Below are 22,939 nucleotides of genomic sequence, written 5' to 3' on the forward strand. Positions count from 1 at the left end.
TATATTTAAAAGATGAGTTGACTTCATAAAGAGTCTCTGGATTAGACCCAAACTTTATCACCCACAGTAGATTCCACGTTGATGGTGCTTGAGAAATATCTGCTAATTATATGCCAACTGGACTAAAAAAACGTTTGCATAAGAGATTGTGCAAATCTTGACCAGATCCATAGTAAAGTGGATGAGGTGCTTGCGGTGAACACAGGTTGAATCCTTGGCACCACATATGGTCCTCTGAACTACACCAGAAGTGATCCCTGAGCATAGATCATAGATCTAGAAGTAATCCCTGAGCACAATTTGGGTGCGTTTCCTCCCCAGAAAAATACAGAAGGGGGAAAAATAACAATTACCAATGTCCTTAATTTGACAAAGGGGATATATTAAAAATTTAAAATAGATCCACAAATCCACAAATAAAATGATGGATTTTGTTGAGTGTGGCATTCATTCACAGCACTTCTGTCTGCCCTCTGCTAGAATACAAAATGTTTGTTTATTCCTATCCTGCTAAGGGATTTTATGCATTTGAAATAATTAACATTTCATTTATGTTAAATATTATATACCAAGTGTCATGTCCATATAGATTTTTATTAAATTCTTTACTTAATAATACATATACATTAACAGTATCTATAGTATAATATTTTCTAATATAAAGCTAATATTCTCTTTCTTAGGATAAAACACAATTTATCCCTTCTCTAGGCCTATTCATACTCTCTCAAATTTTTCTTAACTCTTTCACAAATTTTACATGTGTAAGATTTATTTATTTCATGTAAATATTAAAATGTATTAGCACAGAATTATTCATAATATTAAATTTTTATTTATACACCTGGAAAATTACATTGTTTTTGAAAAGGTTATTAATTTTTCACTCATTTACTATTTTATGGAATTTCAGTTTAGCTCTATTCATCTATATGTGTATAGGTGTCACCACCTTCACAATTAAAAATAAATTTATCCCAAGTATGAAATTTTAAAAAAAGAACCTTAGTAAGAAAACAAAAAATGGTCAAAGTCATCAGAACAGAAGATTTTGTCTATAGAACTGAGCTTACCTGCAGGTGGGGTAGGAGGGAGACGGGACACTGGTGGAGGAGTGGGTTCTCTCCTGGGGGTGGGTGATATACCCATGAAAAGTATGAGTAATGGGGCTGGAGCAATAATACAGTGGGTGAGGTGTTTGCCTCGCACACAGCTGACCCAAGTTTGATCTCCAACATCCCACATGTTCCCTCAAACTTGCCAGGAGTGATCACTAAGCTCAGAGCCCTGAGCACTGCAGGATGTGAGAGAAGAAAGAAAGAAAGAAAGAAAGAAAGAAAGAAAGAAAGAAAGAAAGAAAGAAAGAAAGAAAGAAAGAAAGAAAGAAAGAAAGAAAGAAAGAAAGAAAGAAGGAAGGAAAGGAAGGAAGGAAGGAAGGAAGGAAGGAAGGAAGGAAGGAAGGAAGGAAGGAAGGAAGGAAGGAAGGAAGGAGGAAGAAAGGAGGGAGGGAGGGAACACCACTAAAAAGGGGGCTGGGGGGGCAGTAGACAATGCTCATTGTACATTATATATACTTAGTTTCATGCCTGGGCAGGTGAGGCAAACGTGTAGCTGCACTTTGCATTAAAGGGACGCAACAGGTACCAACACAGCAAGGAAGACGTTATTTCTGGTTTGTAGCTATATTCCATAATATAGTTTTGTTGCTGGAAAAAATAAGGTATTAGGAAGAGTTTACTTGTCATTGCCTCCATCCATAGTGAAAGGTTTTCACTCTCAATCAATAGCATTTTCCATGTGTCTGTTATTTGTCAAAGAAATATACTTATTCATCTCTGTTAAATATTAGTTATGGGGCTGGAGCGATAGCACAGTGGGCAGGGCATTTGCCTTGCACGCAGCTGACCCGGGTTCAATTCCCAGCATCCAATATGGTCCCCTGAGCACCGCCAGGAGTAATTCCTGAGTGCAGAGGCAGGAGGAACCACTGTGTATCACCGGGTGTGACCCCAAAAAGCAAAAAAATAAATAAATATTGGTTATATGAATTCAATGATCATGGGATAAAATTTTAGGAGGCCAGAGAGATAGTATAGTGGGTAGGGCACTTGCCTCGCACACAGCCGACCCAGGTTTGATCCCCGGCATACCATATGGTCCCCCAAGCACTGCCAGGAGTAATTCCTGAGCGCAGAGCCAGGGAGTAACCTGTGAGCATTGCCAGGTGTAGCCTAAAAACAAAACAAAACAAAATAAATCTAGGACTGTGGGCTGGAGAGGAAGTGCAGGGAGTTTAGTGTTCACTTTGCATGTGGCCTTTCCCAGTTCAATCCTTAGCACCATTTATGGTCTCCTGAGCACCCCAGGAGGGACCTTGAGTACAGAGCCAGGAGTAAGCCCTGAGTATTTGGATCAAAAATCCAAAAAAGAAAGGAAATGAATGTCCCCCCTGTCAAGTCAGAAGGTTGATAGAAAAGTAGTTGCACTCAATGGAAATAGCATAAGTGAAAATAAAGTCTCTGGACTTCATTGTGAAGCACCAGTACTGCCTCAGAGAAAGAAAAAGACACAGGACATTTCACCAAATATTGACACAATAGTTTTCCAAACATGTGCCTGCATTTTCTAGCTTTTCTCCAAGATGCTTCCGTGACTTTCACAATCAAAAGCCTTTATCCCTACCTCCATCCTATACAGGTGGGTAGCTGAAGTCAGCCCTGTATCTCTTCCGTTCCCAGGCTCCACAAAGGGACCCATCACCCAGGACAATAGGAAAGAGGGGCGGCTCTGATGAGGAAGCCAGAGCTGAGCAGGGACTTCAGTAACAAGAAAGGTAGGAGCTGGGATGCAGCTCAGTGGTAGAGCACTTGCCTTGCACAGAGGAAACCTGGGTTCAAGTCCCAGCAATGGGGAGGAAACAACAGAGAGGTGGAGAGATGGGACAGTGGGTGAGACACTCGGCCTGTACATGGCCAAGAGGGGTTTATCCCTGACACCACATACAGTCCCTGGCTCCTATCAAGAGTGATCCCTGAGTGCAGAACCAGGAGTAAGCCCTGAGCACTGCAGGGATTGGGCTGACCCCCACCTCCCCACCGCCACCCCCCAAAACCAAAACCAGGGGCTGGAGCGATAGCACCGCGGGTAGGGCATTTGCCTTGCACACGACTGACCTGGGTTCGATTCCCAGCATCCCATATGGTCCCCCGAGCACTGCCAGGAGTAATTCCTGAGTGCATGAGCCAGGAGTAACCCCTGTGCAATGCCAGGTGTTACCCATAAAGCAAAAATAATAATAATAATAATAATTTTTAAAAAGACAGGAAGTAGATGAAACAAACACGGACAAGACAGGAACGCTTGCAAATCCAAACATGTTCCAATCCATGCAAAACGGAAAACTGCTGAGAATGGTGAAACCCCAAGCTCATGCAGGGGCTAGCAGGGGAGCAGCTTGGAGCACTAGGAGGGCGCACACGGGACAGCAGGACGCCGGCCAGTGCCGGGGGAGGTGGCGCAGCTGACTCTGACATCTGCGCCAACACCACAGCTGGTGAGGGCCCCACCCCGCAGCGCCTGGCACAGACCAGCAGACTGCTCCTCGGGAGCATCCAGGCCTCCAGAAAATCAATTTTAAAAGAATGAAAATTAATTTAAAAAAGTTCGAGAGTGTTCTAAACCCCAGCAGGGTAAACCTTTCCCACTTTCCCACTCCAGAGAGAGGCTTTCTCTTGTGTCAGCAAAGGTCATTTTATTTATTTATTTATTTTTATGAATCATTGTGAGAGAGACCCTTACGAAGCTGCTCATGATCAGGTTTCAGTCATACAGTATTCCAACACCCATCCCCCGACCAGTGTACACTTCCCAGCACCAGTGTCCCCAGTTTCCCTCCCATCACCCCTCACCTCCAGGCACCTCCCTCCCTCCCTCCCTCCCTCCCTCCCTCCCTCCCTCCCTCCTTCTCTCTCTCTCTCTCTCTCTCTCTCTCTCTCTCTCTCTCTCTCTCTCTCTCTCTCTCTCTCTCTCTCTCTCTCTCTCTCTCTCTCCTCCTCCTCCTCCTCCATCCTCCCCTTTTGGGCATTATGGTTTGTATTACAGATACTGAAAGATTGTCATGTAGATCAGTTTACCTACTTTTTAACATTTATTTATTTATTTTTTGCTTTTTGGGTCATACCCAGCACTGCACAGGGGTTACTCCTGGCTCTGCACTCAGGAATTACTCCCAGCGGTGCTCGAGGGACCACATGGGATGCTGGGAATCCAACCCGGGTCAGCCGCGTGCAAGGCAAACACCCTACTCGCTGCTGTGCTATCGCTCCAGCCTCTACCTACTTTTTTAACACTCAGTTCTTGTCCAGCGTGAGTTTCCAACTCAATAATTTCCAACTATTACTGTCATACTGCTCCCCTCTCTGTCTTATCTACCCTCTACCCCACAGCACTTGTGGTAGATTCCAACCATTGACGAGTCCTCCTGCTCCTTGTTTACCCTGGCCTTAGGTATTAGGCTTCTACTATATATGTTTTGTATATCACACAAATGAATGCAGTCATTCTATATCTGTCCTTTGCCTTCTGACTCATTTCACTCAGCATGATATTCTCCATGTCCACCCACTTATAAGGAAATTTCGTGAACAAGGGCCATTTTAAAATGCAATTTAGAGACCAGGCAGAGAGCTGGAAGGACTGCTTTGCATGCAAGAAGACTGGATTCAATCCCCAGCACTTCATGGTCCCCAAGACAGAGTCTCAAGGATCTGAACAGTTCATTTTCAATAAAGGATCAATAAGTATGAACTAGAGCAAGGAAAGTCTCTTTAATACGTGGTGCTGGGAAAATTGGTTGGCCCCATGCAAAAAATAAATACAGAATCTTTTCTTAACACATTGCTCCTGTACCAAAAATTAACTGCCCATGCTCCTGAAAATCTGCCTCTAGATTCAATTCAAGGAAGTTTTAATATGCAAGTCAAATACATAATATTCCATATCAATAAAAGGAAAAATAAAAACTATATGATCATATCAATGGATGCAGGAAAAGCATTTGACAAGGTCTAGCATCCATTCATGATTTAAAAGTCTTAATAAGGGGCTGGAGAAATAGCATAGAGGGTAGGGCATTTGTCTTGCACACAGACGACCCGGGTTCAATTACCAGCATCTCATATGGTCCCCCAAGCACTGTCAGGAGTAGTTCCTGAGTGCAGAGCCAGGAAGAGCCCATAAGCATCACCAGGTGTGACCCAAAAAAAAAACAACTATTAATAAAGTGGGAGTTGAAGGAAGTTGCCTCGACATAGTTCAAGTCATTTGCCACAAGCCCATGACAAATATTATACTCAGTGGTAGAGAACTGAAAGATTTCTCTCTAAAGTCAGGTACAAAACAAGGCTGCCCACTCTTACCAGTATTACAACGCTGTAGAAATTAAAGCAGTGCCGTACTGGAGTAAGTTAAACAGCATGATACTCACGGGTCAATGAAATAGCAACGCAGGATCAGAAATGTTGTCTTCTGGGGCTGGAGTGAGAGTAACGTGGTAGGACACTAGCCTTGCACTTGCTGATGCAGATTTCATCCCCAGCACCACATAGGGTCCCCTAAGCCTCATCAAAAGTGATCCCTGAGAGGCTGGAGCAACAGCACAGAGGGTAGGGCATTTGCCTTGCACGAGGCTGACCCGGGTTCTAATCCCAGCATCCCATATGGTCCCCTGAGCACCGCCAGGGGTAATTCCTGAGTGAAGAGCCAGGAGTAACCCCTTTGCATCGCCGGATGTGACCCAAAAAAAAAAAGAGTGATCCCTGAGCCTGAAGCCAGGAGTAAGCCCTGTGCACTGCTGGGTGTACCCCTCCTCCAAAAAAAAGAAAGAAAGAGAGAAAAGAAAGAGAAATCTTACAGAACATTGTTGGGATAGCCAAGGAAATTACCCACAGTCAATAATTATGCAAGAAAATGTATTCTGTTTAGGAAATAGACAATCAAATATTCATAGATAAAGGAAACTCATGCCTGCAACTTTACCTTTAAATACTTCAGAAAAGGGGCCAAAGCATTTGCCATGTACAGAAGGTAGAGCATTTGCCATGCACTTGACTAACCCAGGCTCGATCCCAGAATCCATATGGTTTTTTTCCCAAGCACCGTCAAGAATAATTCTTGAGTACAGAGCCAAGAATAAGCCCTGACCAACACCAGGTGTGCCCCAAAATCCCCAAAAAAGTTTCAGAAAAAAAAGTTCTAAAGAATACGTACAACACATTCATAAAGACAAGTGACAAAGCAAGAAGAGCAACAAGATGTGTGTATATAATGAACAGCTAAAATCAATCATATGGAGATGAAAAAAACGCATGAATAGGTAAGAGTTATGAACAGGAGGTGCTCCTAAAATGGAAAATAAATAACCTGTGTGGCCGAACACATGTGTAGCACATGCAAGGTCCTGGGGTCTGTCCCGGGCACAGCACTCCCCTCCTGCACGTGGGGTGGCCCAAACAAACAGAACAACGTGGCCAATAAACATAATTTAGAAAATAATCAGCATTAATAATTGAAGAACATGCAAAGAGATGGGAAAACAGCACAGCAGGTTGAGAAAGTTTGAAAATATCTAACAGGGAAACAGCAGTTACTATATTACAGTCACGGGCCTATATCCAGTGCAACGTTTTTGAAGGGCAAATGATAAAATACATTGAAATTTTAAATTTGTATGCCTTATTTTTCCTTTTGAAGTTCTAGGAATCAAACCCAGGATCTCACATACGCGAGGCAAGTTTCTATCACTGAACGACCTCTGCCCAAACCTAACTAGCCTTTGACTGGTCAGAGTTCATTCTACAGAAATCACTACACAGATGTGGAAAAATGCATTCGCAGGCTATCATAAGGACAAGTAATTGGAAGCAATCTGAATTCTAACAATAAAGAGTGTTTAAGTAAATTGTGACAATCCTACAGTGGGAAATGACACAAATAATCCAAGAAAGCAGAATTATGTATAAAACCAGTAAGATTCACCTTGTCAACAAAACATGAAAGTTGTCTATATAGGTACAGAGTAAACTTGGCCACATTTGTCAAGATGTAAAGCTACATTATTTGTAACTGTGAAGACAGTCTGGAAAAGGTGCCATACTTTTACTATCAGCAGCCTTTATTTCTGAACTGTTTCAATTGTTATAACACTGAACATAAAACTAGAAAAAAAAGTTATATGTTACTGCCAACAGATTTATATTAGGTATGGTGGTCTCATAGGGCTGGAGTGATAGCACAGCGGGTAGGGCAAGTGCCTTGCACACGCCCGACCCGGGTTCAATTCTTCTGTCCCTCTCAGAGAGCCCGGCAAGCTACCGAGAGTATCTCGACCGCACAGCAGAGCCTGGAAAGCTCCCCGTGGCGTATTCAATATGCCAAAAACAGTAACAACAAGTCTCACAATGGAGACGTTACTGGTGCCCACTCGAGCAAATCAATGAACAACGGGACGGTAGTGCTACAGTGGTTTGGTTGGGGGTTGCCACACCCAACTGTGCTCAACTGTGTGCTCATGGTGATCTTATAGCTTTAAAAGATCAGTTCTATACATTTACTACAGAAGGCATACAATTAAAAAGAATCAATGTTCAAAAAAAAAAAAGAATGTTTAAGCATGTAAAGACGACTCAAAGGGCTGGAGCACACACTCTGCATGTAGAAGGCCTAGGTTCATTCCCCATGTGGTTTCCCTGAGCACCACCAGCAGCGTCCCCTGAGCACTGAACCAGGAGAAACTCCTGAGTTATGCTCAGTTGGCCCCAAAACGAACAAAAGAAAGTCTCAATGTTCATAAAATCAACTAATTTTTAAAAAGTATTCATCTACCTTTAAATATGATCCAACTCTCTCACTGTCTTTATCTGTCTCTGTCTCTGTCTCTGTCTCTGTCTCTGTCTCTGTCTCTCTCTCTCTCTCTCTCTCTCTCTCTCTCTCTCTCTCTCTCTCTCACACACACACACACACACCCCATAAGGGCCATGTGTAAATTTGATTTACAGGTCCATTAATAGAGAAATCTGAGAATTGAAGGTGGGTCTGTCAGCTCCTAACTCATACCATCCCTCTGTGTACTGCTAATATTATTAGTCCTAGGACTTTTCCTGTACATAAAAACAAGCCAAAGTCTCCAGACTACCCTGTGGGGGGAGTGATTTGCGAGCGAGAGAAATCGGTGATGGGCCAATGTCCAGAAATACAGACCCCGAGGTCCTCCTTCTGGTTCCTGGCACTTCCTGCAGAGCTCCTCAAGCCACGCCCAGGACATCAGCCAGCCTGGGAGGAAAGCACATTCCAGGGAGAGGCTGTGCCTGAACCGAAGTCAAGGCCCCAAATATGGGCGCAAGGGAACAGGGGGTAACTCACCCCCAGCAGGCAGCCAGCAGCGCCCATCGGGAGAGCCAGACGTGGCTGCTGCACAGGTCACAAGTGGAGAGAGAGCTGCCTGGGTGAGAGCAATAGTACAGCTGCCTTGCAAGCAGCCAACGGGGTTCAATCCCCGGTATCACGTATGGCCCCCTGAGCACCACCGGGAGTGATGCTTGAGTGCAGAGCCAGGAGTAAAACCTGAGCACCGCTCGGTGTGGCCCCCAAACCAAATAAAATAAATAAAAGAGAAACTCCAGGCAGAAGTGCAAGTCAGCCACCCACACCCAAACTATGGCGTTATTCAAACGTCCTCAGTGTAGACACTCACAGAGGCTGTTCTACCAACCCCAACTCCCACAGCAATAGCATAGCCCGCTTCGCCCAGGGCCAGAGTCTAGGTCCCTGAGTCCTCTTGGCTCTATACCAAGAGACAGAGCAAGGTCCTTGAGGGGGCAAGGCTAGTAAGATGAGGTCTTCCCAAAGCAGATGTGCTAAAAGTCTGGAGGAAGAATTTTTTTTCGGTGGATTCAGACAAAGTTGAATGCTTTGACTATTGAAGAAAATTTGGGACCCACAAGGATGAGAGTCCAACAGGAAATCTGAGAGTTTGGAAACCAGTAATGGGAGGTGTTGTATGTTAGGAGTCCCTAGAACAAGCTCCCACAAGCTCTTTGAAATAGACTTCCTGCTGCTTGCTCTTCTGGACGAATGCCTGCACCTGTGTCCCCAGCTGGTCACTGCTGTAGGATAGAATCAGGGCTCCGGGATTTCCAGACTATTCCAAACATTTGAATAGTATAAATATTTGGAATTAGCCACCAGGGCACTTGGGTGTGGCTCCGTGATAGAGAACCCGCCTTGCAGGTGTGAGGCCATAGGTAGGATCCCTGTACCAGTACACAGGCTGAGTGTGTGCCCAGCAGCACTGCTGTTTTCAACCCTGGCACCACAACTGAGTGTGGACATGCACGACGGCTCAAGTGTGCCACCCCATCAAGTCACAGCAGCAAAGGGAAGGAAGGCAGACACATGAAATAAAGCAAAAACTCTATCAAAAGAAGAACATTTTTGTGTGCTTGGGTTTTTTGGTTTGGTTTTTATTTTTTGGCTCACACCCATCAGTGCTCTAGGGCTACTTACTCAGGAGGTCATTGCTGGCAGTGCTCCCGGGACCACATGGTGCCAGGGATCAAGCATGGGCCTCTTGCACATAAATCAGGCACTCCAGCCTCTATTAAGCACTCTCTCTCTCTCACTCTCTCTTGCTCTCTCTCTCGCTCTCTCTTGCTCTCGCTCTCACTCTCTCTCTCGTTCTCTCTCTTGCTCTCTCTCTTCTGCCCCCTGTCCCCGGCCCAAGAACATTCTTTAAATTATAAGTTTGCCTTTAAAATGATGCTGCCAACACACCGTTCAGCATAAGCCTATTCTCCATATTTGGAATATTGGCTTGAGCTTGCTTCTCAGGAGAGGAATTACTGTGCCAAAGCTAATAGCCCAGACGCCATGTCTTTCCAGAATAACTACCAGTTTCTACTGTTCTTTGCAATGACTGAGCGTGTGGTGCCCACACCTTTCCCAGAACAGTATGCTCTGTGTGTCTCTGTGTGTGTGTGTGTGTGTGTGTGTGTGTGAAACTTGCTCAATTCAACAAGTCAACAATCTTGCATTCATGGTTTTCGTTTTCACTGTTGCCCATTTTTAAAATTTTGGCCTTTTTATTAGTAGTGAAGTTAACCATTTTCCATATTTTGCAATGTTTTCACTTTTATGCGCTCCTTTGTGAGTTGGGAAGATCATTTTCAGAACAGGAAAACAAGGCCGGGAGATGACTCAGAAGGCAGGAGCTTTGCCATCCTGGCTCGGTGGGGTCTCCTGAGCACAGCCAGGAGCGACCCCTCAGCACTGAGTCAACAGTAGCCCCCAAGCACCACTGGATGTGACCGCAAAAGCAAACCAGAAAATGCGTTCAGGTAGTATTTATCTGGGCTACTGAGGGATTTTTGGCAGCCCCTATATTTTAGGCCCAAAGGAGCATCTCTGCCCTGGCCTTGCCTTCCAGGTTCTCAGCCGAAACTCCACCACTCTCCACCAGGGCACCCTCAGTCACAGGAAGAAGGTGAATGAGTGACACCCCCCCATACACCTGCCTTGGGAGAGCTCTGAAGGCCCTTTTTAAATTTACAGAATACCTGATTAGTCTACAATCAACACAATATCGAAGAAGAATTCAAAATCACCCATAACGTCGAAAACAAGAAATCATTTTCATTTGTTTTTAAAAAATATATAATGGCTGGGTTGGGGATATAGGTCATTGGGCTGAAAGACACGCCTGTGTGATAGGGCAGTATCTTCGATCCCGGGCACTGCATGGCGTTCCAGGCATCACTAGAGGTGGCCCTCTTGGCCCCTGAGTGCCACTGAGGAGAGCCCCCAAAACGTAAAAATGCTGACCATGAGGGACAGATGGCTTTACAAGCTGCTATTTCCTGCCCTGATCATAATAAATAGGCTTCTTCAAAAGCTTGTCTGAACAAGCTACATAAGTATATAGGTGCAGGATCAGCTACACCCAGAGGAACCTCTAGAAATTCACTCTATAATTTACCCTGGAGGCTGAGATTCCAGGTACCAGGGGAGAGCCCCAAGGTTGGATGGATCCGCACTCCCTGTTTGCCTCAGCATCATTTTGCTATTTTTACAATGTGCGTGTCTTCCCTTCCTACTTGTTTCAAGTACTAACAGAAATTGAAAACAGATGACTCATTTTCTCCACATGGACTTCTCTTGCTCTCTCTTGCTCCCAGACCAGCTAGGGAAAGGATATCTGGCTGAAGATGGTGGCTATTCTACAAAAGTGGGAGCTGGAAGGAGGGATCCTCTAGACTTGAATTTCCCAGCCATGTGGGTAAACACCACTCATTGGCCTTGGCCTAGGCAACTGGCCAAGGCTCTTCCATGTCCACCTGGGTTGGGTGCTTTTATTTTCTAGTCTAAATAGTTGTTCTTCTAAATACTTTTGCTTCTGTAATAATTTTCAGAATTATTAAAATTATTATTAAAGGGCCAGAAAGAAAGCACAGTGGGTAAAGCATCTGCCTCATACACACCTGAACTTGATTTGAACCCTGACAACACATATGGTCCCCAAGCACCCCCGGGCGTGAGCCCTGAGCCCAGAGCCAGGAGTAAGACCTCAGCAGAGCTGGATATTCCCCCAAGTCCAGCTAATAATAATAATAATATTAATAACAATAATTTTGAAGCTGTACTTGTTTTCTTTTTTTCTCCCTCCTTTCTTTTGTTGTTGCTGCAATACCTGGACACACGTGGTTGCCATGTTTCAGAGATGGCCCCTCAGAGGCCAGGGAGAGGTTCAAAGGGCTGGAGCACATGTACCCAGAATCAGCCCCTGGGTTCGAACCCCATCACTGCATGGCTTCCTGAGCACTTGAGGTGGCCCTGTGACCCCCAGCAACAAAAAAGCAGACAATCCCCTTTGCCGTGGCACTGAAGATCATAAGTAGCAATAGGCTGGTGTGGCATTTTGAGGCGGTGCTAGAGACTGAACAAAGAGCCCCGTGTTGGCCTCCGGTGCACTGCCCTGGGCTATTCCCCAGTCCCCAAAGTCTCCCTTTAGTCACTCTAGAAAAATGGAAAAGTGCCCCTGCAATAAGAATAACTACATATATATATAGAAGTACGTGCTCTACCTGTGAACTTGATCCCTAGCCCATAATTACACTCCTTTATCATATGCGGTCCCAGGGGGGGAAAATTTACACAGAAACAATTTAATATTTTGCTATATAACTCCCAAATATTTTCCTAATGATATTTGACTGTATCTTCATATTTTTTAAAATTAAAATGGGGTCTTATTTTACAAATGAGTAGCATTTTGGTTTTTTTCTGTTTGGGGGCCACACCTGGCGGTGCTGGGGGCTACTCTGGGCTCAGTGTCTGAGGGTCAGTCCTGGTGGTGCTGGGGGACTATGCAGGCCAGGGACTGGACCCAGGTCTCCCATATGCACAGCATGAACTTGGCCCGTTGAACTCTCTCTTCGGCTCAGTAATTTTATGCATAATTATATATTTTTTTAAATTTTAATTATTTAGATAATTTTTTTTGCTTTTCTTTGGGTCACACCCGGCGTTGCACAGGGGTGACTCCTGGCTCATGCACTCAGGAATTCCTCCTGGTGGTGCTCGAGGGACCATATGGGATGCTGGGAATTGAATCCGGGTCAGCCGCGTGCAAGGCAACATCCTACCCGCTGTGTTCTGGCTCCAGCCCCAAATAGATGATTTTAATATTAGATTTAATTATTAGAGTCTTAGTTTTTCATTGATCATTTTCCTTAATGATTTCAACGTTTTAAGATCAGTTTAACTGCCACTGAAAACATGCTCATCAGACTGAGCACATGTGTTGCATACAAGAGGCCAGGGTTTGATCCCCCACTGCACACGAGCACTGCCAGGAGTGTCCCTGAGCACCACCAGGTGTGGCCCCCGAAGCTAAATAAATAAAATTAACTTCACTGCAGGCGCTGAGCCGCTGGCTCGTGCATCAAGGGTGCACACCTTGCAGGCACAAAGACCCAAGTTCCATCCCTGTCACCACCTGCCCACACAGCCCCACTGAGTGCAGCCCTCGTGGCCCCCAAGCAGCGCTGCATGGCCGGGTCAGACACTGAATGTCCGGCCAGGTTGGCCAAGCATCACAAAGGAGTGGCACCTAGGTCCCTGGGCCTGTGCACAGTGCTTGGACGATCCAATAAGTAAGAAAAATGTGATTACAGAAAAAACACAACCATAGGACGGTCTCTCCCTTCCTCTTCTGCTCTCTGAGAGTGCCTCACTGTCAGAGAAAGCTGCAGTCTCCTTCACACAGGCTCTCTGGCCCCCGCTCTTCCCAGGCTTCCCACTTCCCCCTCAGGACACCGGACCACAGGGAACCCCCTCACCCCCAAAAAACCACACCCACAGGGAAACCACGCCTGTGGGGGGAACATGCCCACAGAAAACACTGCCACACAGAAGCCACGACCACCAGACGCCTGACTGCGGGTAGTTGCCCTGAATTCTCCACTTTCCCTGTCCTTCTGTCTAGATGCTGTGTGAGTGACAGAAAGGTGCCCGGATCTGCTCCCTCTCAGAGCTGAGACCTCCAAAGGAACACCACCGGTCCGTATAGACTGCGGGCTAAGAAAGGGCAGTTCCAGCCCTATGGGGTCAGGGCTGCTCGGAATGAAGGCTGGAGGTAATCAGACAAGATCCTGATTAAACACGAAGGCCGTCACTAGGACAGGAGCGGAGGCTGCCATCTCTGTTTATTAAATTGGCAGGGAAAGACCACACCCGGTCCCACCAAATGTAGATAAACTAAGATGGGGGATCACGTAAGACTGGCCTTGGGTTCCACAGATGAAAGATTGTTAAATGGGGGCCGGAGCGATATCACAGCGGGTAGGGCGTTTGCCTTGCACGTGGCTGACCCAGGTTCGATCCCCGGCATCCCATATGGTCCCCTGAGCACCGCCAGGAGTAATTCCTGAGTGCAAAGCCAGGAGTAACCCCTGTGCATCACCGGGTGTGACCCAAAAAGCAAAAAAAAAAAGAAAGAAAGAAAGAAAGAAAGAAAGAAAGAAAGAAAGAAAGAAAGAAAGAAAGAAAGAAAGAAAGAAAGAAAGAAAGAAAGAAAGAAAGAAAGAAAGAAAGAAAGAAAGAAAGAAAGAAAGAAAGAAAGAAAGAAAGAAAGAAAGAAAGAAAGAAAGAAAGAAAGAAAGAAAGAAAGAAAGAAAGAGAAAGAGAGATTGTTAAATGGTGCACTGGTCACGACAATCATCTGGGTCTGACCCCTGGCAGTGCAGGGCCTCCTGAGCTACGGCCATGTGCAGCCTGGGGAGCTCCTAGGCTGCTAGAGAGGACCCCACTAAAAATAATAAACTTGGGGGGGTCCACACCAAGCCATCTTCAAGGTTGACCTCAGACTTTGTGCTCAGGGATCACTCCTAGCAGTGCTCAGGGGACCCTAAGTGATGCCCTGGACCATCCGTGGGTGCAAGGTAAGTGCAAGTCAAGCGCCTTAACCCCTGTACTGTCTCTCCATCCAAGAAGTTATTTTGAATCATGCGGCAGATGCTATTATTATGCGCTGGGCACGAAACCAGGTACGACTGAAGCAACCAGATAGGAGCAGGGGCCTGACTGGTCTTGCCAGCTCTGGAACAACCAGTTGGGGATTCCGTGTAAGGGAGAGAGAAATAAACATTGTCCTCGGCTAAGCCACTGTGGTTTGGGCCAAACTTAATCCTGTTTCTGCAAAAGGAGAGAGCCTGGACCAGATGGTATCTGGTTTCTTAACAGAGCAGCCTGCAAGATCTTCAAAGCCGAGGGAGGGTGTGGGAGGAAAATGAAGGTCTGCATAGCACGGAAAGGTGTGCAATTATCTCCGTGGACAGAGAACAGCCTTGTTGGAAATGGAGTGAAGCCGCTGGGCAGTGACAAGAATGTGCAGAGCTGACACCTAAGGCAGAAACTAAGAAAACCCGATTTGTGTGATGGGAGAGGTGCATAACCTCATACGTACAAAGCAAGTGTTCTAAGCTGAGCTACACCCCTGACCGAGAGCCCTGTTTGAACAATCTCAAATGAAGACGGGCATGACGTTATTAAGTTACCTAAATGCCAAACAGCAAGAAAATGATGACATCACCTATTTGTGACATGAGTGTTATGAAAAACAGACAGCAATAAATAAAATTAATGTATGATACATTGTCGTCAGATTTACTGTTTTGTATAAAAACCAAGGAAGATAAAACGGCACAAAAACACTATGACTACAACTAGACTTGAAGGAAAAATATTGGGGAGAGATCTCAGGGACTTACAATATCTTCTCACTTAGAGACTGTTTAAAATGAAGTCATAAATTCCCTGTGAGACTCATCTCCCAGAGCGTATGAGTCAGTGCATCAGGAGATGGTCCACGTCGAGTGGACTCCGTGTGACTGGCCGTGGTTCCTGTCCGCAGAGTGGGCAGGGGCCACACAGGGGCATGGCGTGGTGGACACTGCCCCTTAGGTGGCTGCTGTCCGCTCCTTGAGTCTCAGCTTCCAAGAGGCCCAGAGCCCTCTCCTGACCATCTCACTCTCGCCAGCACAAGTCAGCCAGAGGTACAGAGCCAAGGGCTCTTAAAGGCGCAAAATGACACAAAAGAAAGTGTGCGGACAGGGTGTCTACCTAATTTTATTTCACTTCTCTGTTTCTTGGTTGTTTGGTTGGTTGGTTGGGGGGCCACACCTGGCAGTGCTCAGGGTTCAGTCCTGGTTCTGTGCTCCAGGATCTCTCCTGGCAGAGCTCAGGGGACCATATGCAGTGCCAGGGATCGAACCAGGGTAAGCTGCATGCAAGGCAAGTGCCTTAACCCCTGTGCTATTGCTCCAGCCGAGAGTGTGTACTTAGAGGAGAACCCCTACCCATGGCCACCCACACTGCCTTCCTTGGTTCGTTCATCTGTCAGGTCTACTCTGAGCCTGGGCTGGAGCGTGCCTGGGGTTGAACAGTCAGGCACAGCTCCCGGAACTGCAGCGTACAGTCCAGTGAGATGCGAGTGAATTATAGCTGCGCAGGCTCACAATCCCCCAAGACGGCACACACGGGGAAAGGTGAGAGAGCAATGCAAGCCAGCGTCTATCCCATCAGGCAAACTCTGTAGAGGCTCACCACAGCTTTGGAGAACACTGCAAATTCCCTTTGCAAACAGACCCGCCAAATACTTCCTTGAAATAACTATTTCTGGGGCTGGAGAGATTGCACAACAGGTACGGTGCCTGCCTTTGGTGCAGCCAGCCTGGGTTCTATCCCCAGCACCCCACAGTCTCTCTCGTTCCCCACCAGGAAAGATTCCTGAGTACAGCTGGCCGTGGCCACTCCCACCCCGCAAAAAAAAAAAAGGAAAATAAAGAAAGAAGTGTTTTCATGGGATGTTTGCATATGATAGACAATCTGTCCATTATGTTGAAATACCTTGTCAAAAATATCTACCTATTTTGTTTGACCATGGAACATTCCACTCATGGGCTGTGATGGCTTCTTCCTGTTGGGGTCCTGGCCTCCCCTCCTCTGTCCTCTTTCTTCTCTCGCCTGAACCCCGGCCTTCACCAAGAGTCCCTCCGAACTCTCCATTCCCCTTGAGCGGCTATCACCTGATTTCCTGGATTGTCTCCTGCATGCTTCGGACAATCTCACAAACTCAGCATGTCCTGAGCTCTGGTTTCCTCCACACCCTGTCCTATGGTAGACACTGTTCTCGTCCCCACTTGCAGACAGAAAGCCGCATGCCAGTATACTGCCCAGGCCAGCTGCCAGTAAGGGGCACTGCAGGAGTCACACCAGTCAGCTCAAGCCCTTGCTGCTAACCCATGCCCAGGCTGTACTGTGTATGCTTGCCCGGACACTCTTTCCAGGGCACTCTCTCCACCAGCTCTCTCCTCAAACCCAGAATCCTGAGCCTCCAGGCATCAGAGAGTCCTCACTGAGATGTTTATGCTGGTTGTCAAAACATGAAAATAGGGCCAAAGAGACAGTACAGAGACTAGGGCACTTGCCTGGCATGCAACTGACCCAGGTTTGATTCCTGGCATCACATATAATCCCTGAATCCCACCAGGCATGAGCCCTGAGCAGAGAGCCAGGAGTGATCTCTGAGCATCACTGGTTGTGGCTTGTCAGCCAAAAAATAGTATAAAAATACTTGCAAACACGGGAGCCTTAAACTTGTTCCCTCTCAGCACCCTCCCCTACACCTCCTCTCTCTGCAAACTAGTTCCTCCTCTGACTTCCTTATTTCTGTGCCCACACCTCATTTTCCAGTTCACCTTATATATAGAGCCTCCGCCAGCCCACCTTGCCTCTTCCCTCCTGCTCACCTCCGATCCCTTATCTGGTCCTGTGGGCTTTGTGCTGGGAGACCAGAGACAGTGCCGGGTCCTACTACAGTCCAGGCTCAGACCTCTGAACATCTCCCCAGCACCTGAAGGACCACACCCTGAGGAGCTCGGGGTCAGGCCCTGCAGTGCTCAAGAGACTTCCAGACTACTCCAGGTGGTACCTGGGCACCTGCTACACCCGGGATCAAACTCGCGGCCTCACAACGCTTAACACATGCTCCATCACTTGAGCTGACCCCGACTTAAGCTGATCCCTGTGCTCTGACCTCTCCACCTCTGCCACTGTTCCCCCTTCCTTATCATCTCCTGACCTGTGCCAATCTCACCCTACTTCCTTCCGCTCCTCAGCCTCATCTGCTACCTGCCATTCAAGGCCAAAACTGGGGCCGGAGTGATAGTACAGCAGGCAGGGCATCTGCGTTTGCACGCAACGGAGCCAGGTTCAGTCTCCGGCATCCCCGAGCACCACCAGGAGTGACTCCTGAGTGCAGAGCCAGGAGTAACCCCTGAGTATCACTGGGTGCGACCCAAAGAGACAAAAAAACAAACAAACAAATAAAAATATATATATATATATATATGTATATATATATATATATATATCAAGGCCAAAACTGCCTTCCTGCCTCAGACCTCAGGACAGAACAACCAAGGTGGCCTGAGCTTGCAATGGCCTCTCCAGGGAGCCCCTCACACCTCACAGATGTCAAGGGCTGCTCCCAGATCCCAACCTCTCATTCTGAAAACGAGGAAACATCTTGAGCTTCATCCCCAGAAACCTCAAGGCAGCCCCTGAGCTCCCCAGTAGTTTCTCTGCTGCCCCTCTCCCTCCCCAGCCCTAGCCATGCTACCTGCCAGATCCCTGTGCATACACATGCACGCACTAGGCAGGTGCTGGGGGCTCAGCTGATGGGGACATCCAAGTCCCTACACCCACCCCCACAGCCCCAGGAGCCAGTGCCTAGAGCCTGGGTGAATGACTGATCCATCATGTGAATACTGCAGTTCTGTCTACACTGGCAGTGTTAGGGGGCCCTGCAGAGAGTCAGGCCAGGACCAGCCTCTGCATCACTGACCCTCCCTCCCACACAGACCGGCCACGAGACATCTGTCCAACCTCTCTGCCCTTCAGTTTCCTCATCTGCAAGACGGGAGCACAAGTTCTCCCCGCGGGTGGCAGTGAGGCCTCCAATAGTAAGGCCTGTGGGATGTACTTGCCACTGCAGGGCACAGAGCTCGTCACTAGCCTTGGTTTTAGTATCTGACACCAAACTGTCATCCCCGTTGCTCATCGATTTGTTCGAGTGGGCACCAGTAATGTCTCTCATTGAGAGATTTATTGTGACTGTTTTTGGCATATCCAATACTCACGGGTAGCTTGCCAGGCTCTGCCACACAGGCTCAATACTCTCAGTAGCTTGCCGGGCTCTCCAAGAGGGGCGGAGGAATCGAACTCGGGTCGGCCACATGAAAGGCGAACGCTTAACCGCTGTGCTATTGCTCCAGCCCAAACATCATCACAGCAAATTCGAGATACAAGACACTGTCACAAAGGACCTCTAGGAGTTCCAAGGCCTTCTGGAGAAACTCAGAAAGTTCTTTCCCCCAGACCTTTCCCCATTTTTAACTCCAGTCCAGCCCTCATCCTGCAGCACCCACCACACCCCGGTCATTGCAGCCAGCAGCATGTGTATGGGTGACACGCCGGGGTGACTGCCCTACAGTGGCCAGAGGTGCCTCTGAGGGTGGAAGCCCTGGGTCTCACGGGTCATAAGCGTTATGGGCCTGGCAGGATCTGTGTTCCATCCCCCAGGAGGAAACACCAACTGTGCCAGGGATAGTACCAGTGTGCCAGGCACTCATGTGTAGGCATCAAATTCAATCCACATGGTCAGAGATATTGTACAGGGGTAAGGCGCTTGCCTTGCAGATGGTCCACCCAGGTTCTCGATCCTCGGAACCACATACAGTCCTTGGAGCACTGCCAAGAATGATCCCCGAGCACAGAATCAGGAGAAAGCCCTGAGCCCAGCCCAGCGTGACTCAGAGACAAATAAACACACATACAACAAATTCAAACCACAATGGAGGAGTGAGGAATGGGGCTCACTGCTGGAGCACAGCTATGCCCGTGAGGCCCTGGGTTTGATCCCCCAAACGGGACACGTCAGGAGGGAACCTCATAAACTGACAAGTACTAGAAAGGAGCAGAAGGCGAGCTCTGATGAGCAGGTGACATCCGGCCAACTAGGTACAATCAGGCAAGTCTTCCCTGAAGAGGGGGCATTGAGGCCAAGATTCAAATAGTGGGTACCCTACTTAAGTGGGCGTCACTCCAGGGGCAAAGGCAGCATCTCAGCCCTGCTTTCACCCACTGCTGTGCTAGGACCCCGAGTTCTGTGTTCTGTCAGAAGTATTAGCAGACCTCTTGGCAGAGCTGAAGGGTGCAGTGCCCCCTGAAGATTCTCAAGAATTACAGGGTATGGGGGCTTGAGCGATAGCACAGTGGGGAGGGCGTTTGCCTTGTTCGCATTCAACCTGGGTTCGAGCCCCAGCATCTTATACGGTCCACCAAGCACCACCAGGAGTAATTCCTGAGTGCAGAGCCAGGAGTAACCCCTGAGCATCGCTGGGTGTGACCCCAAAAGCCAAAAAATAATAATAATAATAAAATAAAAAGAATTCCAGGGGCTGGAGAGAGTACAGTGTGGAAACCGCTTGCTTTGCCCGCAGCCAACCTGAGTTCCATCCCTGGAGCCCCATACGGTCCCTTGAGCCCTTCCAGGAATGACTCTTCCACCCACCCACCCCCCAAAAAAAATTCTTCCAAGGACAAGATCTGTCTTATGTTCCCAGACTGGTGCCGTCCCCACCACTGGGTGAACCTTCGAGACAGCCTGGCCAGCATGAGCAGCTCAGCAGGGCTGGCATCGGGGACAGGACAGCTGCTGTGGGGCCTTGTGGGGTGCCCGGAGAGGAGGCTGAAGGGTGCCAGGGGCAAAGAAAGGGGCGCCGCTGGCAGAGTCGTCAGTAGGGCCGGTGCCTACCAGAGTGGATACCAGGGTTCGCACATGCAGGGGTCCCCCTCCCGGCTGGGAGCCAGGCTTGGGGACGGGGCTCTTGGGGGACAGGGTTACCAGCCAGCACAAGGCAAGCGAATTCCTTCAGGGTCCGCAGAGGCTAACAGGGCAGGGACTGATCTAGAAAGTTGAGCCGTGGGGTGCCTAAGGCTGTCCGTGGGGCGCAGCTCTGGCCAGGGCTCCCCCCCCCCCCACCCTCGGCACGGATTGTTTTTCCCTCTGGGGTTGTGCGTCTCCAGCCGCGGACCCTAAGGAGTGGGCGCGAGTGAGCGCTGCAGGGGCCACCGTGGACAGAGGGTCGCTCGGGGACGGCTCCCGGGGACTGGAGCACGGGGCCGCGGCCCAGCGCCAACGTCGTCCCGGCGTCGGCTCAGGTCCTGCCCCTGTGTCCCTGGTGCCGCGCTGTCCCCGCGCGGGTCCCGCAACCCGTGCCGGCCGCCCCCCGCGTCCACTTACCCAGAAGTTTGCCTTGAAGAGCGAGCGGGTCATGGCTGCACGCGTCGGGGAGCGCGGGGCAGAGTCGGAGGCCTGAGCGTCACCGCGGCCGTCCCGCAGCGCAACTGCAACTGAGCCGCCTGCTGCGCCCGGAGGCCCGCCCCGGGCTGACCACGCCCCCGACGGGCCACCGGCCACGGGCTCTCACGCTCGCAGAGTCTCCAACTACAGCCGCACACAGAACACGCGCACAAACACACAAACACACGCACGGGCACACACGCGCACACACGCACGGGCACACAAGCACACGCTCACACACAGACACGCACACGCGCGCGCGCACACACACACAAACACATGCACGCACTCAAACACGCGCACACACACACGCAGTCACGCGCCCCGGGGAGCTTTGCAGCGTCGGGAGAAACTGGTCTGGTCGCCTCCCCTATTTGAGTTCAGCTCCTGCCCTTCCGCGCCACCCCGCCCGGTCCCAGCTCCGCAGGGTGGCGGCGTGGACAGACGCAGCTGCGAGCCCCCACACCCGCTAGTCACCTGGCCGAAGGGAGGTGGGGCGGGCTGGGGGTCGCTCCTGCTGCACCTCAGCCTCCTGGGACACGTTTTGGTCGGAATGTTCCAGAAAAAGTCTTTGATAAAATGTCCCCTCCACCCTGGTCCCTGGGTGGTGTCTTCCAGGGAACCTGGGAGTTCAGGTCCTCACTCACCTTCTTCCTCCTCTCAAAGCTAAAGCATCCCAGTCGGATCCCACGCCCCAACCTCCATCCTCTCGCTGTGTCCCCCACACTCATAAACAGAACCCCAGCCCCATCCTGCTTTGAGATTTTACTGTTTTGAAGTGATCCAGTGCTCTAGCACCAAATACTGCCTGGGTGACTCCCCTAGCCCCACCGAACTGCTTCATCACGGTGTTTTCTTTCTCCCTTTGTTTAGTGTTTGTTGTGGGGCTTTGGGGGATGAACCCAGAAGGCCATGTGCAAAGCATTGGCCCGGAAAGCTCTAGCTCCCCACGGGATGAATGGGCACTTGCTGGGAGTGAGCGGAAGGCCGGCTAAAAGGCTCCCACTGGCACTCTGGCCCACGGATTCACACCCCCGGGAGCTTCATCCGTGATCGGGACTCCAGCCCCACAGTCTATCCCAAGCAAGGTGCCCTGGCATCTCTCATGAAAGCAGAAAGGACAGAAGGAAAGAAGAGAAACCCAGGGGGTCTCTCAGGGGACAGCAGAGCCAGCAGAGGGGTTGGGGAGCATCCCTGGACAAGTTCCCAGAAGGGTGAGAGTGCCAACTGGGGGAATGAAGGAACTGAGAGGGCAGCATCACTTGCCCTGGGAGTTTTAAGTACTTCAAAACAGATATTTTAAATCAAATTGTTGTCAAATTTTAAGTTTGATTTTACTATGTATTCATATGTGTTGGAGGAGTACCACCACCACCCGCCCCCGCCCTCGCGGCCCTTCATATCTACTTTTATTTAATTAATTAATTAATTAATTAATTAATTGCTTTTTGGGTCACACCCGGCAATGCACAGGGTTTACTCCTGGCTCTGCACTCAGGAATTACTCCCGGCAGTGCTCAGGGGACCATATGGGATGCTAGTGTTCGAACCTGGGTTGACCACGTGCAAGGCAAACACCCTACCTGCCCTACCTGCTGTGTTATCACTCCAGCCCCCCATATCTAAAAAACCTAGACAGACTTACTAGTTCTCCTGGTTGGTACGCAGTGCTGGATTTATCCCTGAATTTTAACTCTCTCCCACCACCTAGTGGCACGACTACAAATTGCAAGTGGTTGTCCATGCTATAAGAAAATAATGCTGATTCCTCAAACTTTAAACTCATCACCTGAACAGATGTTGTGAACAAAAAAAGATTTTTAAAAATGTGTGCCAGATGTGTATATAATAAACTCTGGATGTTTCATTAAAAATTTAAATATCACTGTTATGAGAATGAAATTAAGTGAAGAATAGCATGCATTTAAATGGTTCCCTCCAAGGCCACTGGGTTGAGGGAGG

At 48.7% G+C, this 22,939-nt stretch overlaps 1 protein-coding gene across 1 annotated transcript in view; it reads right to left on the reverse strand.

Annotated features, from left to right (window-relative positions):
- PSTPIP2 (proline-serine-threonine phosphatase interacting protein 2) overlaps positions 1-21,028 on the reverse strand; it is a 68,524-nt gene extending 47,496 nt beyond the window's left edge. Inside the window, exon 1 of the mRNA XM_012932169.2 lies at positions 20,918-21,028. Coding sequence (XP_012787623.1) covers positions 20,918-20,950 — 33 coding nt within the window. The 5' untranslated portion in view covers positions 20,951-21,028. The remainder of the gene's footprint in view (positions 1-20,917) is intronic.
- Positions 21,029-22,939: the final 1,911 nt, after the last annotated feature.

The sequence above is a fragment of the Sorex araneus genome, chromosome 2 (genome assembly GCF_027595985.1).
Source record: "Sorex araneus isolate mSorAra2 chromosome 2, mSorAra2.pri, whole genome shotgun sequence".
Classification (NCBI taxonomy): Eukaryota; Metazoa; Chordata; class Mammalia; order Eulipotyphla; family Soricidae; genus Sorex; species Sorex araneus.